Raw genomic sequence first — 18,966 nt, forward strand, 5'->3', positions numbered from 1 at the left:
TTGCTCCAGAAACAGTTCATTAAGGAGAGCATACACACTACGGGGATAAGTGTCAAAGTCTTAGGGTTCACAAACAAACCTCCAACCGAACCAAATCATTGAGGTTTTGAGGGGGACTGTTCCACTGACCCAGCAACATTCAGCGGAGCCTGGGAAGGGGACAGAAAAGCAATGCGCTGCACACCCAGGGTGGGGGTGGGGGGTGCTTTCTACATTCCCCTCCCCAGCATGGAAAGGTGGTTACAAATGAAACAGTCCCACAGTCCTCTTCGGCAGCCCCACATGACACCGGCTGGCACTCAATCTCTCTCACACACACACGCGCGCGCGCACACACACACAATAAATTCCACAATCCCACCAATCACGCGATAGAAATAATGAGAACTACAGAACCCCCCCCCCATGGTCTTGGAACAATAGCTATGGGCTCGCTGTTTGACGATACACCGGTTGCCTGAAGACCCTGCGAGCTTGTGCTCCCTCCACCTCGAGGTGAAGTTCAATGTTGCCGAGATTAGATTTTTCATTCAAAACCCCATTGCTTTTGTTTGCGGGTTCTCTGCGACCCCCCTCCCCCCCTACATGTACCCGCCCCCTCCCACCCTTCCTTAACTGGTACTGATGAGGTTAAATCTCACAGATTCGGACTGGTACCAACGGCTGGAACAAATGCCTCCAATCCCTGGCTGCTGAATATCAGCAGTCTATTCAATCTCTGGCAGTGGGTGGGAGCACTGCATAGGCCAGGCCTGGCCCTGCCCTCAACTGGCGCCCACGGCGACTGGCGAGCAGCCACGAGGGCCCTGGCCGATTCTCGCCAGCCCGGGGCAAAGAGGCCATGTACAGCACGCCTGCACTGGCTGAAATCAGCTAAACGCCACAGAAAGCAGGGATTCCCCCCCCCCCCCCCCCCCCCCCCCCCCTTCCCGGTCCATTTGACTCGGTGTGACATCAGGTGCTGTTTCTATCACTCAGGCTATTGGGAGGGGGCACAACGCAAAGTAAAAACACACCAGCTGGCTCCCCAATCAGGAAACACCGCGTGCGGGCGGCTCTGCTCAGATGCACAGGGATCCCAAGTGGGGAAATCGAGAGGCTCTTAAAAAAAAACCCTCGTCGGCCTCCAGCATTGGACAAAAATGGCACCCGACCCCACGCAGATTCACCCGAGTGGATCTGCAGGCCCACACCACTCCGACAGATGCCCGTTCAGCTAATTTTGCCACTGTCGCTCTGGAATTATCACGCCCTGTAAAACTGGGGGGGGGGGGGGGGGGGGAGAACCAAATCAATGAACAGGGAGAACAATTTGTCTGTGGGTTCAGGAAAGTGCTCTGGAGGGGCACAATCGCTTGGCGGTGCAATAGGCCATAAGCCACTCTGAGGTGATAGCCTAAGACGAGTAAAGGTGGTGGAGGACAAGGAAAGCGCTGGACGTGGCCTGCAGGACAGGGGCTGGGAGGAGAGAAACCACGTCCAATCTGCAGCAACTTGAGTGCGTGGTTTTGTTTGAAAAGGCACGCACCCAAATTTCACGGGAATCTCTCCCCTTCGCCACCCCCATCGCCTCTACAGTCGGGGGGGGGGCATGACTAAATGCTGGAGATTTGAACCATTCCTGGCCAGGTATCGGGAACGAGGATACCCCTTCGTAAAGGTGAGCCTGGGTCCGAAAACCTTTTGCATCGTTGTGATGAAAGGGAGTTTCAAAATAAAAAAGCCCTCCCACCCCCAGAAATTGTGGCAACTTTCATCGTCACCAGTTCAGGCTGACTGGAGACGGCTCAGTCATTGAAAGCGATGCCACCCCCTTGATTTTCAAACTGGGCAAAGAGAGGGCGGATCTCCCCAGCGGCTGCCTTTTTGGCAAACGTTTATATAATAAAAAAAAGTCCACTGGGGAGCGGGGTGAAAGGGCCCGAGCTCCGTTTTGGGTCAGGACGCGGGAGAAAAGGAAGGCCGGAGCCGCCGGAACACGGCAAGCTCAGCCTCCAGAACGAACCAAAACCCCCCCCCCCCCGGATTATCAGCCGGGTGAAAAAGACGCACCCTTCCGTTTTACTCACAAAGTTTAACAAAACAACCCCATTTCTTTCCCCATCCCCCCCCCCCCCCCCCCCCCCCATCTCCCCCCTCCCACCCCCGCTAAAAAAATTCCATTTCAAAAACACTGGCGCGACACAGACGATACACACTGATCAAAACGCTACACCAGACTTTGATAACATCTCGGGTATGACTTAAGAAACGCGAACTGCAGTGCATTAGTTTTAAAAAATCATGGCAAGAAAAGTTCACATTATACATAACGTATTCTCATTTATACCAGCGTTTCGCTCTTTTTTTTAAAAAATAAATCCAGAGACCCGGCTCCTTAGGCCTTGAAGCCTTGGGTCTGAAGGAGTAGTGTAACGCTTCTTCACAGCTGCTTCACAAACGCTATTTCAGGAATTTTTCCCTCGCCCTGGAAAGAAAACACAGTTAAAACCACAAAAAAAAAGGTAACGGATCGAAGGAAGCTCTGCTTACAGTACCACAGCTCAGAAACAGGGTCAAAATCACACCGCGTCTCAAAACAAATAATCAGCTCTTTCCTCTCCCGTTGCTCTCTGGCGCGTCCCTACGCCTTCTTTCTCCTCAGACAGGAGGAGAAGTTGAGTAAGCCGAGGCCTGTACTCATTGGGAGTTTAGGAGAATGAGCGGCGACCTTATGGAGACAGAGGATTCTCGGGGGGTGGTCTCTCTGGACAGGGGATGTTTCCTCTTGTGGGAGAGTCTGGGACCAGAGGGAGTAATCTCAGAGTGAGGGAGTGGCCCCATTTAAGACAGAGGTGAGGAGGAATTTCTTCTCTCAGAGGGGTGAATCTGTGGAATTTTTTTTGTTGCTGTAAATTTAGAGTACCCAATAATTTTTTTCCCAATTAAGGGACAGTTTAGCGTGACCAATCCACCTAACAAGCACATCTTTTTTGGGTTCTGGGGGTGAAACCCACGCAGACACGGGGAGAATGTGCAAACTCCACACGGACTGTGACCCAGGGCCGGGATTCGAACCCAGGTCCTCAGCGCCGTAGGCAGCACTGCTAACCACTGTGCCACCGTGCTGCCCGAATCTGTGGAATTATTTACCGCAGAGAGCTCTAGAGGCCGGGTCGTTAAGTGTGTTCAAGGCTGAGAGAGAGAGAGACGGATTTTTAATCGATGAGGGAATCGAGGGCACTGGGGATAAGAAACTAAAGTCGAGGAGAAGATCAGCCACGATCTCATTGAATGGCCTCCCCCTCCTCCTACATCTTACGGTCAGTAATCGTCTGCCTTGCTGACGCCTACAGATCGTGATGTATAAATCGATTTGTCAATTAAGAGGACTTTCTTAACAGCCTTGAGAAACATGCCTTTTTGCATACTCTGTATAAATTGATCCCCTCAAGCCCCCTTTAGCCACAACAGACAATACTTACATCAGTAATCAGCCTCAGCATTTCACTGCACATGGATAATTCACTCACTGGTACCATACACCCGCATGCAACGGGTCAAGCAGGCGATACCGGCTGTGAGGATGCGTGGGAGTTTCAGATACGCCCATAGAGCAGAGCAGAGCCGACGTGGCGAATGACAAAGACGACAGCCGCCCACACACATGCCGGAGGTTCACTCTTCCGTTCGCCGTTATACGAGGGCTCAAAGGTCGCCTGGCAGACCGACATCCCCATTGCCCAACAGATGATGCACCGTGCGGCAGTCACAGTCGACTGCGTGGCTTGCTGGAGAGCGCGGTGGATTTGACACCAAGGAAGCAGCGGTTCCCCGGCCTACGATGCACGGTCTCAAAGAATCAGGAGCCCAGAAGGGCCGCAAGGGTGAGATTATTCCCGCTCCACACAGGTGGAGTCGAAGACAAAGAGAAAGGGGTGATCTCGCTGGTTTAGCTCACTGGGCTAAATCGCTGGCTTTTAAAGCAGACCAAGGCAGGCCAGCAGCACGGTTCGATTCCCGTACCAGCCTCCCCAAACAGGCGCCGGAATGTGGCGACTAGGGGCTTTTCACAGTAACTTCATTGAAGCCGACTCGTGACAATAAGCCATTTTCATTTTTTTCCGCCCAAAGCAAAGGTAGCGTTCTGGCAAATTCTTTACGCGGTAAGACATTTACCAGGCCAATGGGGGCTGGGGCAATTAAACTGACCTCTGGGCTTGACCTTCAAAATGGCTCAACTGGACTACCCCACTGGACACCGGGGTCTTTTCAAGGTCTTTTTTGGTCTCCCAATTCTGCACACTCGAAACATTGCAATAAACTAACCTTGAGCTGTGTGAAGATTTGGGCAGCTTTATTGAAGTCCCAGTCGTTGTCCAGTAGACACCTGGAGGAAAAGGGAGAGATTTGAGAGCCCAGTTCGGGAAAAGATGAGGGAGCAGGGCTGGAGAAAACACTTCAAGACACAGGTACTGGCGAGATATACAGGACATACGGCAAGTGATCGCTCCATCCTATCCACATAACCACACCTAACCGGCGGACACTAAGGGGCAATTTAGCACGGCCAATCCACCTAACCTGCACATCTTTGGACACTAAGGGGCAATTTAGCACGGCCAATCCACCCAACCTGCACATCTTTGGACACTAAGGGGCAATTTAGCACGGCCAATCCACCTAACCTGCACATCTTTGGACACTAAGGGGCAATTTAGCACGGCCAATCCACCTAACCTGCACATCTTTGGCCACTAAGGGGCAATTTAGCACGGCCAATCCACCTAACCTGCACATCTTTGGACTGTGGGAGGAAACCCACACGGATACGGGGAGAACAGGCAAATTCCACACAGTCACCTAAGGCCGGAATTGACCCCGGGTTCCTGGCGCTGTGAGGCAGCGGTGCTAACCACTATGCCGCCGTGTTGGGCTGTCTCAACCTCTCGCCACTTCCTGCGCACCCTGGCCTTTTTGGGCACGGGCCTGCCCCTGCTCCACTCTGTCAATCCCGCTCTGGCTTCCAGTATTCCAGGCCTAAACCCATGACCATCGTGGCCCAATTCCACCCTGGACCTACAACAACTCCATGGCTGCTGGAGAGTCAATGGTTTGCACGCTGACATTAAGCTGACCTCAGTGCATTGGGTTGATGACCAGCAAGAACGGCGACCCACTGAGATCGCTCCCTCCCCTTGTCATACAGGAGCCTACGCGTATCACGCGGGTGATCAGTTTAAGTAAGCAGCAGCCAACATGAAACCCAGTATCTATCTGCTGCAGAGATATCACCGAGTCGGCTTTCATTCACACAGGTGCCGAATCTGAATTGTTGGGTTACAGGTATAGGGTGGACAGGTATAGGTTTGAGTAGGGTGATCATGGCTCGGCACAACATTGAGGGCCGAAGGGCCTGTTCTGTGCTGTACTGTTCTATGTTCTACTTCCACTACTAAGGAAAGTGAGGGGCAAAGGGCCAGGCAGCAGATGGATCATTCCCTGCAGATTTACGACAGTGACGATTAGGCCACCACAAGTCCCCGAAAGACGTGCTGTTAGGTGAATTGGACATTCTGAATTCTCCCTCCCGTGTACCCGAAAAAGCGCCGGAATTTGGCGACTAGGGGATTTTCACATTAACTTCATTGCGGTGTTAATGTCAGCCTAGTTGTGACAATAAAGATTATTAAAACTTAAAAGCCAGTCCCAGAAGGTTTCTCCCTCCCTGGCTAGTTAATAATAATCGCTTATTGTCACAAGTCGGCTTCAATGAAGTTACTGTGAAAAGCCCTAGCCGCCACATTCCGGCGCCTGTTCGGGGAGGCCGGTACGGGAAGTGAACACGTGCTGCCGGCCTCGTTCTGCATTACAAGCCAGGCATTTAGCCCACTGTGCTAAACCAGCCCCTAGTTTTGCTTGAAATTAAAAAAAATCTCTTTTAAAAAGAGTACCCAATTCTTTTAGTTTTTCAATTGAGGGACAATTCAACGTGGCCAATTCACCTACCCTGCACACCTTATTGGGTTGTTGGCGTCAGACCCACGCAGAAAGGGGGAGAATGTGCATGTTGGGCAGCATGGTAGCGCAGTGGGTTAGCACTGCTGCCTCACGGCGCTGAGGTCCCGGGTTTCGATCCCGGCTCTGGGTCACTGTCCGTGTGGAGTTTGCACATTCCCCCCCCCCCGTGTCTGCGTGGGTTTCGCCCCAAAAACCCAAAAGATGTTCAGGGTAGGTGGATTGGCCACGCTAAATTGTCCCTTAATTGGAAAAAAAAATGATTTTGGTACTCAAAATTTTTTTTTTTTTTAAACAAAGGAAAAAAGAGAATGTGCAAACTCCACACGGACAGTGACCCGGGGCTGGAATCGAACCCGGGTCCTCGACGCCATGAGGCACCACTGCCTGAATTTTATTTTATTTTTTGCAACATTTTAAAAAATTCCTTTCTTCAAATTAGAATCCATGTCCAGGGTGGACGGAGCAGGCCCTTAATCCATTTCATCGCCTGCTCCAAAAACCAGTTCAGTATCAAATTGAATCTAATTCATGGTTACGGACCTGGAGGTTCCGCACGGTTACCTCATCATTTGTCAATGAATGCCTAGTTAAATCAGAGACAGTAAGCGTGTATTCTGCTTTCCCTGTGGCAAGGAACCGCCAAGGCACCAGAATCCCACAGAGCGCGGAGGTATTTCAATTTAAAACGCGTTTCCCTCTTCTCCTATCTGATCGAAAAGAGCTATTTCTAACATTGTGGTCGCTGTGCTAGCCGCTCTTGACTCCAGACTAAACTTAATCCAGCAGTCGTCATTCACAGGGCTTCAGTCTCCTGAATCAGTCAAGTGTACTGGGGGCTGGAGGTGCAATTTGTCCTAAATGGTGCAATTTACACCTCTGCAAAGCAGTACTCCAAGGGATTATCCCTGTCTGCTACGGAAACAGGATGTGCAAACAACAGCATTGCAGAGGATGATAACCGGAGGCCTCATTTTAGCTGGCTGTCACTGCAGCAAAATGTCACGAGGGACTAAAACTGGAAATTAGAAATAAAAACAGAAACTCTCAGCAGGCAAGGCAGAGAGAGAGGGGGGGGGGGGGGGGGGGGGGGCGGCACGGTAGCACAGTGGGTAGCACTGTTGCTTCACAGCGCCAACGACCCGGTTCGATTCCCAGTTTGGTTCGCTGTGCAGTGTCTGCGTGGGTTCCCTCCGGGTGCTCCGGTTTCCTCCCACAAGTCCCGAAAGACGTGCTTGTTGGGTGAATTGGACATTCTGAATTCTCCCTCCGTGTACCCGAACAGGTGCCAAGTGTGGCAACTAGGGGATTTTCACAGTAACTTCATTGCAGTGTTAATGTAAGCCTACTTGCGACACTAATAAAGGTTATTATAGAGAGAGTTATAATTTCAGTTCACTGACTTCATCAGAGTACTGTGTTGAGTTAAGCAAATTTCAACTCCAGAGGGCAGCTGGTAGGCAATGAGTAGAAATGAGGGGGCCTCACGGTAGCATGGTGGTTAGCATCAATGCTTCACAGCTCCAGGGTCCCAGGTTCGATTCCCGGCTGGGTCACTGTCTGTGTGGAGTCTGCACGTCCTCCCCGTGTGTGCGTGGGTTTCCTCCGGGTGCTCCGGTTTCCTCCCACAGTCCAAAGATGTGCGGGTTAGGTGGATTGGCCATGCTAAATTGCCCGTGGTGTAAGGTTAATGGGGGGATTGTTGGGTTACGGGTATACGGGTTACGTGGGTTTAAGTAGGGTGATCATTGCTCGGCACAACATCGAGGGCCGAAGGGCCTGTTCTGTGCTGTACTGTTCTATGTTCTATCTGCGAAAAGGATACAACGCCACAGTTTCTCCATTCTTGCTCTATGAAAACTCCTTATGATTTTGAATACCTCTGTTAAAATTCCCCCTCAACCTGCTGCGCTTGGAAAACAATCCCAGCTTCTCCAGTCTCTCCACAAGTCCTCCAGCAAACTCCTCTGCACCCTCTCCTGTTAGGCCTTCCTAAAGTGCGGTGCCAGGATCGAGCACAATACTCCAGCCGAGGGGCATAACCGTAGGACACGGCGGACGCACACCCATCGACAGCTTCGCGATGCAGAGTAAATGGTTTAAAGCGGCTCACGAGGAAACAGATCACGATCATGTACTTTTTTTTTGGGTAAATGGAGAAAGGTAGGAGCGAAAGGTCGAACGAAGCAAAGTACAAATAACAAAGAACAGTAGAGCAGAGGAAAAAGGCCCTTCGGCCCTCCAAGCCCGTGCCAACCATGCTGCCCGAAACTAAAATCTTCTACACTTCCGGGGTCCGTATCCCTCTATTCCCATCCTATTCATGTATTTGTCACAATGCCCCTGAAATGTCACTGTCGTCCCTGCTTCCACCACCTCCTCCAGTGGTTCCAGGCACCCGCTACCCTCTGTGTAAAAAAACTTGCCTCGTACATCTCCTCTAAACCTTGCCCCTCGCACCTTAAACCTATGCCCCCTAGTAATTGACCCCTCTACCCTGGGAAAAGGCCTCTGACTATCCACTCTGTCTATGCCCCTCATAATTTTTGCAGATGGAAGAATCCGGAGTTTCCTCTCGATTTTGTTTAATACTCACTTTTGCGACCATTCGATGTTCATGCCCGACTGCTGTGAGAAAGCCTGCAGCATTTCCTGCTGAGGGGCGGTGAGTGTGGGCACCGGGCTGCTTGATGGCGTGGGCGCTGGTGTCACAAAGGCTTTGCGGATCTCCTCGGTGGTGGCGTTCCTGATGAACAGCTGGTCATTCACAATGCAGAGCCTGTGTAAAAGGGAGAGGGGAAGAACAGTCCAACGTAGCGTCAGGGCAAGAGAGCGGTTACTCGCCATCTGCATTTGCTCCCCGATTAAAAATACCAGGACTGAAAACGGGGGGAAATCAACATAAGCAGCAGGAACAGCCCTCCAGCCCCGCAATCCCGTGCCCCGGCGACACAAACGCACATTTATTCTCTCCCAAAAGCTCCGGAGGAAATACAGGAGTCGGCCATTTCATCCCATCGAGCCTGCAGCGCCATTCAGTTATGGCTGATCCTCTCCCACAGTGCCACTTTCCTGCGCTGTCCCCAAATCCCATGTCATTAAGGGCAGCACATTGGTTAGCACAGTTGCTTCATGGCTCCAGGGTCCCGGCTTGGGTCACTGTCTGTGCGGAGTCTGCAAGTTCTCAGTGTGCACGTGGGTTTCCTCCGGGTGCTCCGGTTTCTTCTCACAGTCCAAAGATGTGCAGGATAGGTCGATGGGCCGCGCTAAATTGCCCTCAAGTGTCCTAAAAGGTTGGGTGGGGTTACTGGGTTACGGTGGAAGCGTGGGCTTAAGTGGGGTGCACTTTCCAAAGAACGGTGCAGACTGGGTGGGCCGAATGGCCTCCTTCTGCACTGTAAATTCTACGGTTCTATGATTAATGTCCTGAAATCTACCCATCTCCGCCTTCTTGACGGTTCTGGTTTTATTCCAGTATCGCAGTTGCCCTTTTGAGCCGAAGCGAGCAGAGAAACGAGTAAATGCATGCTAGCCTGGAGGACATAACTGCGCACGGGGAAGGAAAAAAAAACACAACAACTTACCCTGCATTCCCAGCAGGCACGGCAATGAACACTCTTGAGAAAGCCCTCACAGATTCCCTGGATTTACTGTCCACTGAGGGAAGATCAAGGTTCGTTAGCGTTACTCTCGGGGAAACTGAATAAAAAGTTAACTTTGAAAATTTAAGCCGCAAATTCATTCCGTTTCACGCACCTTCTTTGAAGACTCCATGCACTGTAAAACAGAGTAATGTGTTCTGAAACAGAAACAGGTTATCATGTTACATATGGCGGGCCAGCCCGGGCTCAGTGGCAGCAATCGCAGCAGAGTTAGGGGTTCAGGTCTCGTTCCGAGATTCACGGCACCCACACTGAGGGAGTGCTGCAGTGCCGTCTTGCTGATGGGATGTTAGACGGAGGCCCCTCGCAGGTGGATGTAAAGATAGGCCATGACCACTACTGGAAGAGCAATGGGGGCTTCTTCCTGGTGCACTGGGGCCAATATTTATCCCTCAACACACATCAGTAAAATAGATTAGCTGGCCATTGTCACAATGCTGGCAGTGGGAGCTTGCTGTGCACATATTGGCGACTTGTTTCCAACATTGCTCCACTTCGGAAGATGTTCAGCGATATTTTGGAAGTTGCTGTCTAAATCAGAGTCTTTCCTTCTTTGCACAACATTTAAAGAGTATTGAAAGGGCAGCACGGCGGGGCAGTGGGTTAGCACTGATGCCTCACGGCGTCGAGGTCCCAGGTTCGATCCCGGCTCTGGGTCACTGTCCGTGTGGAGTTTGCACATTCTCCCCGTGTCTGCGTGGGTTTCGCCCCCCCCACAACCCAAAGATGTGCCGGGTAGGTGGATTGGCCCCGCTAAATTGCCCCTTAATTGGAAAAAATGAATTGGATACTCTATTTTTAAAAAGAGTATTGAATAACGTGAATTCTCATATCAGGGGCGGCAGGGTGGTTAGCACAGCTGCCTCATAGCGGCAGGAATCCAGAATCAATTCTGACCTTGGGCCACTGCCTGTGTGGGAGTCAGCACATCAGCGTGAGCCTGGGTAGGGTGCTCTTTGGGAGGGTCAGTGCAGACTCAATGGGCCGAATGGCCTCCTTCTGCGCTATAGGGATTCTATGATGGGTTTGCAGAGGTCGTGAGAGATCTACCTGTCGTGGGTGTTACCTGCCCAAGGACAGGAGCCACCGTCTTCAGCCCATCCCTTTCACTCCACCTGATGTCAAGACATAGCTGACACTGGACCCTGACAACATTCTGGCAATATCATAAAACACTTGCGCTCCAGACCTAGTCATCTCCTTAATTATTCCAGTACAGCTACAAACACTGGCATCTACCTTCCACAGGAACTTGCCCAGGCAAGTCCTATTCACAAAAAGCATGTCAAACCCAACCCAGCCAATTGCCGACCCATTAGTCTCCTCTCAGTCATAGAGAAAGTGAGGAGGTGTGAGTCACAGTGCTATCGAGTGGCACTTGCTCTGCAGTAACTTGCTCACTGACGTTCAGTTTGGGTTCCTAACCTCATTACAGCCTTTGTTCAAACAGGGACAAATAAGCTGAATTCCACAGGTTGGGTGAGAGCGGCTGCCCTTGACACCATTAGACACGATGGAGCCCTCGCAAAATTGAAGTCAATGGGAATCAGGGGGGGGGGGAACTCTCCACTGGTTGGAATCAAACCTAGTACAAAGGAAGATGGCTGTGGTGGTTGGAGGTCAATCACCTCAGCTCCTGCAGGAGTTCCTCAGAGTAGTGTCCTAGGTCCTACTGCTGCTTCATAATGGCCTCCCCTCCAACGGGGGTCAGAAATGGGGATATGCGCTGATGATTGCGTCGTGCACTGAACAACATTCAGGATTCGCATGAGAAATGGCAACATTTAGGCCACATTTAGGGCAGCACGGTAGCATGGTGGTTAGCATAAATGCTTCACAGCTCCAGGGTCCCAGGTTCGATTCCCGGCTGGGTCACTGTCTGTGCGGAGTCTGCACGTCCTCCCCGTGTGTGCGTGGGTTTCCTCCGGGTGCTCCGGTTTCCTCCCACAGTCCAAAGATGTGTGGGTTAGGTGGATTGGCCATGCTAAATTGCCCGTAGTGTCCTAAAAAGTAAGGTTGGGGGGGGGGGGGGGTTGTTGTTGGGTTATGGGTATAGGGTGGATACGTGGGTTTGAGTAGGGTAATCATCGCTCGGCACAACATCGAGGGCCGAAGGGCCTGTTCTGTGCTGTACTGTTCTATCTATTCTAACATGCGCCAGGCAATGACCATTCATTTTTAAAAAAAATTTACAGTACCCAATTAACTTTTTCCATTTAAGGAGCAATTTAGCACGGCCAATCCATAGAACAGTACAGCACAGAACAGGCCCTTCGGCCCTCAATGTTGTGCCGAGCCATGATCACCCTACTCAAACCCACGTATCCACCCTATACCCGTAACCGAACAAACCCCCCTTAACCTTACTTTTATTAGGACACTACGGGCAATTTAGCATGGCCAATCCACCTAACCCGCACATCTTTGGACTGTGGGAGGAAACCGGAGCACCCGGAGGAAACCCACGCACACAGGGGGAGGACGTGCAGACTCCACACAGACAGTGACCCAGCCGGGAATCGAACCTGGGACCCTGGAGCTGTGAAGCATTTATGCTAACCACCATGCTACCGTGCTGCCCCAAAATCCACCTACCCTGTACATCTTTTGGGTTGTGGGGGGTGAAACCCAGGCAAACACGGGGAGAATGGGCAAACTCCACACGGACAGTGACCCAGAGCCGGGATCGAACCCGGGACCTCAGCGCCGTGAGGCAGCAGGGCTAACCCGCTGCGCCACCGTGCTGCCCGTCAATGACCATTCCTAATGAAAAAATCTAACCACCTACCCTTGATATTGAATAGCATCACTTCCTTTGACAGCACCCTTCCAACCCCTCTACCAACTAGTAAAACAAAGGCAGCGGACACTACAGGAATTCCACCACCTGCAAGCTCCCTTCCGAGTTGAACACCATCCGGAATTGGAAAAATAATTGTTGTTCCTTCACCGTCGCTTCTAAAAAATCTTGGGATGGACAACGAAGGCTAGCGTTGCCAGCGACACTCCCACCCCACAAATAAATGATTAAAAACGAGCCAAGATTCCCAGGTGGGACGGAGACACTCCACTAGGAAGATCCCCAGGCGAGGGCGGCACAGTGGTTAGCACTGCTGCCACATGCGCCGAGGATCCAGGTTCAATCCCAGCTCTGGGTCACTGTCTGTGTGGAGTTTGCACATTCTCCCCGTGGCTGCGTGGGTCTCACCCCCACAACCCAAAGATGTGCAGCGTAGGTGCATTGGCCACGCTAAATTGGCCCCTTAATTAAAAAAAAAAAAAAATGAACTGGGTATTCCAGATTTAAAAAGAAAGATCCGCAGGCTGGGAGTGAGGGAAGGGTGATGTTGGGGCTGGAAAATGAGAACAGGTAGTTTGTAAAATAACCTCACTGGCAACGTACACAGAACAGCTCATCAAAAACTTAAGCAGATGGCAGACAACACGTCTAAAGAAGTTAAACTTGCAGAGATGAGGGAGAGGCAAGTAGAGAGATGTGCAGAGGAAGCCGAAAAGCGAGAAACCCCAAAAGGATTCAGAGTGGGCGCTACCCTTCTATCACATAGTAGCTCCTCATTATCAGTGGGCTGGAACTCGCTGCTAAAACAGCACCGTCAAACCACCTTCCCCAGGCTGATGCCTCGCCCCTCTAGGTGGCAAGTGCTGTCGGAGGAGCCTGCGTGGGTTCCTCCAGTGCATCCTGTCGATGGCTGACGCGGCTGTCAAGTGGTGGAATGTTTAAAGTGGGCTGTGGTGTCGATCCTGAGGTCTATCCACCCCAGGGTAGGTAACAATGTCAGCCTTTGCAGGAATGCTCACCTCCCAAGAACTGATTTTTAAAAAGAGATGTAGATCTGTGTTATCGATAACAAGTCTAAACAGTGGTCAGCTTGTAAGGGTTTGCGCTGAGTCAGGTTTTTTTCTGGTAGAGAAAAAAAAAAAGAGCTCACACTCCGCCACCAACCCGTGAGCATTGCTGGAAATCTCATGTGCGCGCGCGCGTGAGACAAGGTTCGGAACAGGGGCACCAAGGAGTCAAACAGCTGGCTGACACTATCTGAACCGACGTATACAACATCGCCACCCAACACCGTGCGACCTTACTGCAGGAGGACAGAACACCTCTGGGGAGGAGGGGAGGGGGAGGTGATGGAACTGAACTGGCAGGACACCATGCAGAACACGCAGCTCTTCACTTACCGTTTGTGTGCTTACATCCACCACAAAGGAGGCTATGTCGTGCTGCGTCTTTGGGAGGTCGTTGAGAAAGGCCACAACATTTAATCGGGTGTGCTTCAGCAACTTTGCCCGGAGTGCTAGGAGCAAAGAGACGGAGCGGAGAGAAAGTTAATTGAAAGTTCAATCCAGAAAAGGAGGAGAGCCTGCAGTGAGGAGAGCAGAATAACCGGCACTAATTCCGGAGTTATCCAGGGCACATTTGGTCTACGGTATATTCTGTGCAGGCACTGTGCCTCCAAAGTTTGGAATTACAGTTCTGTATCAAGAAAGACCCGAGTACTGCTCGTGTCAGTGACTACAGTGAACTTCTGTAAAAGGTCACTGAAAACACCATTCACACAGTCATTATTGCAGTAGTATCGTTCTGCGTTTTAAAACAACACTTTATCAAAGCCTCTTGCTGGTAGCTTCCCCCTCATACCTCACCATGTTGTCACGCCCAGTGAGATAGACTCTTTGCCCCCAAGCTGACAATGACTCCAAGCGGGATTCCGGTACACGGGGGGGGGGGGGGGGGGGGGGGGGGGAATAACAGCACGCCTCGGCTCAGTGCAGTTTTCCACATATGGAGTGTGCTTTCCAATCAAGGTCGATCGACTGCAGATCGCTCCGTCAGATAATTCAGACAGGAGACAGGATCGGAGGCTGCATCACCACATCGGGGGGGGGGGGGGGGGGGGGGGGGGGGCAATTACCTCCCACTCTGCACCTCACTGCTCTGCGCTGCTGTGAGGAGAGCCTTTCAAAGTGTGAAAAGGGCTTCCGCGGCCGTGACAGTGCGGTCCGCTAGGTGATATACAACATCTTGCTTAATGGGAGGGAACACCTCAGCCAGCACCTTTCAATGACGGCTCTTGCACGACGAGGTGTGTGGACACAGCAGCTCGGCTATCTTGTATGAAAACACTCCACAGGGTAGGACAGACCCAGCTGCTCCAAACAAGTGCTCGCCCCAATCTTCCACTCCTTCAGATATATATCCAACTCTCCGTTAAACCAGGGCAGCAGGGTAGCATGGTGGTTAGCATAAATGCTTCACAGCTCCAGGGTCCCAGGTTCGATTCCGGCTTGGGTCACTGTCTGTGCGGAGTCTGCACGTCCTCCCCCTGTGTGCGTGGGTTTCCTCCGGGTGCTCCGGTTTCCTCCCACAGTCCAAAGATGTGCGGGTTAGGTGGATTGGCCATGCTAAATTGCCCGTAGTGTCCTAAAAAAGTAAGGTTAAGGGGGGTTTGTTCGGTTACGGGTATAGGGTGGATACGTGGGTTTGAGTAGGGTGATCATGGCTCGGCACAACATTGAGGGCCGAAGGGCCTGTTCTGTGCTGTTCTACGTTCTATGTTAAACCGTTTCTCACGCTAACAGCCCATCCCACACATTCATCATCCACTACATACATGAAGCATTTAAATCTAAGCTGTCTGTGTACCTTCCCACATCCAAGTCGAAACCCAGGGCACCTGGCTCTAGAAACTAATTATTATAGGGGCTCATTTTGGTTGCTTCCTTGAAGGGTCTTAATCATATGTCCCTTCAGCATTCCCTTCTCCCGGGAATACGTGCTCTTTAGCTTCAGAGTTCGGTCAGCTGAGTATTAGTTCGACTGCTCTGTGACCATCCCTTTCACCAACTGCGGCTTTTAGCTCCTCTTGCCAGCTCTGCCACACTCGTCTCGCATCATCCTCCCACATCCACTGCAGCTCGACAGCAACCGGCCCTCATCCCTCTCCCACCTGGGCCGACCCCGCTTTCTGCTGCCTCCACTTGGCTCTCTCGGGGAGATCTCTGCAGCGTTTCGGCTCTGATCAAATGGCTGGAAATACTGACGACTGTTCTGGGATCTCTCACTTTCGAGATTTTGTTTGCTCTGGCCATTTTGAGCACCTCATTTGGCTTATTGTCCTGGATGTGGAAATGTTTTGCATCCACGTTTCAATTGCCTCCATTTGCTTTTCCCATAGATCTGTGCGTTCCTGCGGCAGACAGGGAAGTGGGCAGAATGTGGCAGAGGTTTTTCTTTTCCTTGTTTGAAGCTTTATTTCTTGTTAACACATCCTTCGCCGTCACCAAATTACTACTGGCTAACTCTATCCTTCTAACCTCTGCATCACATCTGCCATCTAATCATCTGACCTAAATATACAAACCTATCTGCTCATTTCAGCGAGACCACATCCGCTTCAATCGTCACTCGAGTTTCTTCTAATGTTTTCCTTCTAGCTGCCACTGTTTTAGTCTTTGCCCAGAGGGGCGAGGGGCCCTGGGCGGAGCGGCTGCCAGAGGGGCAAGGGGCCCTGGGCGGAGCAGCTGTCAGAGGGGCGAGGGGCCCTGGGTGGAGCGGCTGCCAGAGGAGTGAGGGGCCCTGGGTGGAGCGGCTGCCAGAGGCCCTGGGTGGAAGGGCTGCCAGAGGGGTGAGGGGCCCTGGGTGGAGCGGCTGCCAGAGGGGCTCTGGGCGGAGCGGCTGCCAGAGGGGCGAGGGGCCCTGGGCGGAGCGGCTGCCAGAGGGGCGAGGGGCTCTGGGCGGAGCGGCTGCCAGAGAGGCCCTGGGCGGAGCGGCTGCCAGAGGGGCCCTGGGCGGAGCGGCTGCCAGAGGGGCCCTGGGCGGAGCGGCTGCCAGAGGAGCGAGGGGCCCTGTGCGGAGCGGCTGACAGAGGAGCGAGGGGCTCTGGGCGGAGCGGCTGCCAGAGGGGCGAGGGGCCCTGGGCGGAGCGGCTGCCAGAGGGGCGAGGGGCTCTGGGCGGAGCGGCTGCCAGAGAGGCCCTGGGCGGAGCGGCTGCCAGAGGGGCCCTGGGCGGAGCGGCTGCCAGAGGGGCCCTGGGCGGAGCGGCTGCCAGAGGAGCGAGGGGCCCTGTGCGGAGCGGCTGACAGAGGAGCGAGGGGCTCTGGGCGGAGCGGCTGCCAGAGGGGCGAGGGGCCCTGGGCGGAGCGGCTGCCAGAGGGGCGAGGGGCTCTGGGCTGAGGGGCTGCCAGAGGGGCGAGGGGCACTAGGTGGAGCGGCTGCCAGAGGCCCTGGGCGGAGCGGCTGCCAGAGGGGCGAGGGGCCCTGGGCAGAGCGGCTGCCAGAGGCCCTGGGTGGAGCGGCTGCCAGAGGGGCGAGGGGCCCTGGGCGGAGCGGCTGCCAGAGGACATAGAACATAGAACATAGAACAGTACAGCACAGAACAGGCCCTTCGGCCCTCAATGTTGTGCCGAGCCATGATCACCCTACTCAAACCCACGTATCCACCCTATACCCGTAACCCAACAACCCCCCCCCTTAACCTTACTTTTATTAGGACACTACAGGCAATTTATCATGGCCAATCCACCTAACCCGCACATCTTTGGACTGTGGGAGGAAACCGGAGCACCCGGAGGAAACCCACGCAAACAGGGGGAGGACGTGCAGACTCCACACAGACAGTGACCCAGCCGGGAATCGAACCTGGGACCCTGGAGCTGTGAAGCATTTATGCTAACCACCATGCTACCCTGCTGCCCTAAGTGAGGGGCCCTGGGCGGAGCGGCTGCCAGAGGGGCGAGGGGCCCTGGGCGGAGCGGCTGCCAGAGGGGCGAGGGGCCCTGGGCGGAGCGGCTGTCAAAGGGGCGAGGGGCCCTGGGCGGAGCGGCTGCCAGAGGGGCCCTGGGCGGAGCGGCTGCCAGAGGGGCCCTGGGTGGAGCGGCTGCCAGAGGGGCGAGGGGCCCTGGGCGGAGCGGCTGCCAGAGGAGCGAGGGGCTCTGGGCGGAGCGGCTGCCAGATGAGCGAGGGGCTCTGGGCGGAGCGGCTGCCAGAGGGGCGAGGGGCCCTGGGCGGAGCGGCTGCCAGAGGAGCGAGGGGCTCTGGGCGGAGCGGCTGCCAGATGAGCGAGGGGCCCTGGGCGGAGCGGCTGCCAGAGGAGCGAGGGGCCCTGGGCGGAGCGGCTGCCAGAGGGGCGAGTGGCTCTGGGTGGAGCGGCTGCCAGAGGGGCGAGGGGCCCTGGGCAGAGCGGCTGCCAGAGGGGCGAGGGGCCCTGGGCGGAGCGGCTGCCAGAGGGGCGAGGGGCCCTGGGCAGAGCGGCTGCCAGGGGGGCTCTGGGCTGAGGGGCTGCCAGAGGGGCGAGGGGCACTAGGTGGAGCGGCTGCCAGAGGCCCTGGGCGGAGCGGCTGCCAGAGGGGCGAGGGGCCCTGGGCGGAGCTGCTGCCAGAGGGGCGAGGGGCCCTGGGTGGAGCTGCTGCCAGAGGGGCGAGGGGCCCTGGGCGGAGCTGCTGCCAGAGGAGCGAGGGGCCCTGGGCGGAGTGGCTGCCAGAGGGGCCCTGGGCGGAGTGGCTGCCAGAGGGGCCCTGGGCGGAGCGGCTGCCAGAGGGGCCCTGGGTGGAGCGGCTGCCAGAGGAGCGAGGGGCCCTGGGCGGAGCGGCTGCCAGAGGGGCGAGGGGCCCTGGGCGGAGCTGCTGCCAGAGGAGCGAGGGGCCCTGGGTGGAGCGGCTGCCAGAGGGGCCCTGGGCGGAGTGGCTGCCAGAGGGGCCCTGGGCGGAGCGGCTGCCAGAGGGGCCCTGGGTGGAGCGGCTGCCAGAGGAGCGAGGGGCCCTGGGTGGAGCTGCTGCCAGAGGAGCGAGGGGCCCTGGGCGGAGCGGCTGCCAGAGGAGCGAGGGGCCCTGGGCGGAGCGGCTGCCAGAGGAGCAAGGGGCCCTGGGTGGAGCGGCTGCCAGAGGAGCAAGGGGCCCTGGGCGGAGCGGCTGCCAGAGGGGCAAGGGGCCCTGGGCGGAGCGGCTGCCAGAGGGGCAAGGGGCCCTGGGCGGAGCGGCTGCCAGCGAGCGAGGGGCCCTGGGTGGAGCGGCTGCCAGAGGGGCAAGGGGACCTGGGTGGAGCGGCTGCCAGAGGGGCGAGGGGCCCTGGGCGGAGCTGCTGCCAGAGGAGCGAGGGGCCCTGGGTGGAGCGGCTGCCAGAGGGGCAAGGGGACCTGGGTGGAGCGGCTGCCAGAGGGGCGAAGGGCCCTGGGCGGAGTGACAAGCAGTGAAAGGTCTTCCCTGTTCTGGCATAATGTCATTGAGTTCTCGCTCAGAGGTAGCTTGAGTGGCACTGCTATTTGCCTGCTATTCCACTGTCATGTCCCTC

At 54.8% G+C, this 18,966-nt stretch overlaps 1 protein-coding gene across 3 annotated transcripts in view; it reads right to left on the minus strand.

Annotated features, from left to right (window-relative positions):
- Positions 1–2,296: 2,296 nt before the first annotated feature.
- Positions 2,297–18,966, minus strand: part of nxf1b (nuclear RNA export factor 1b) — an 81,444-nt gene continuing 64,774 nt past the window's right edge. For 2 of the 3 annotated variants that reach the window (XM_038787529.1, XM_038787531.1), the window contains 5 exons: positions 13,860–13,975; positions 9,754–9,796; positions 9,582–9,654; positions 8,594–8,776; positions 3,200–4,369 (listed from right to left, as the gene is read on the minus strand). In XM_038787529.1, coding sequence (XP_038643457.1) covers positions 4,252–4,369; positions 8,594–8,776; positions 9,582–9,654; positions 9,754–9,796; positions 13,860–13,975 — 533 coding nt within the window. In that variant the 3' untranslated portion in view covers positions 3,200–4,251. Of the gene's footprint in view, positions 2,468–3,199; positions 4,370–8,593; positions 8,777–9,581; positions 9,655–9,753; positions 9,797–13,859; positions 13,976–18,966 lie in introns of those variants that run through there. The other variant, XM_038787530.1, reaches the window with a different exon arrangement.

Source organism: Scyliorhinus canicula, chromosome 31 (assembly GCF_902713615.1).
Source record: "Scyliorhinus canicula chromosome 31, sScyCan1.1, whole genome shotgun sequence".
NCBI lineage: Eukaryota > Metazoa > Chordata > Chondrichthyes > Carcharhiniformes > Scyliorhinidae > Scyliorhinus > Scyliorhinus canicula.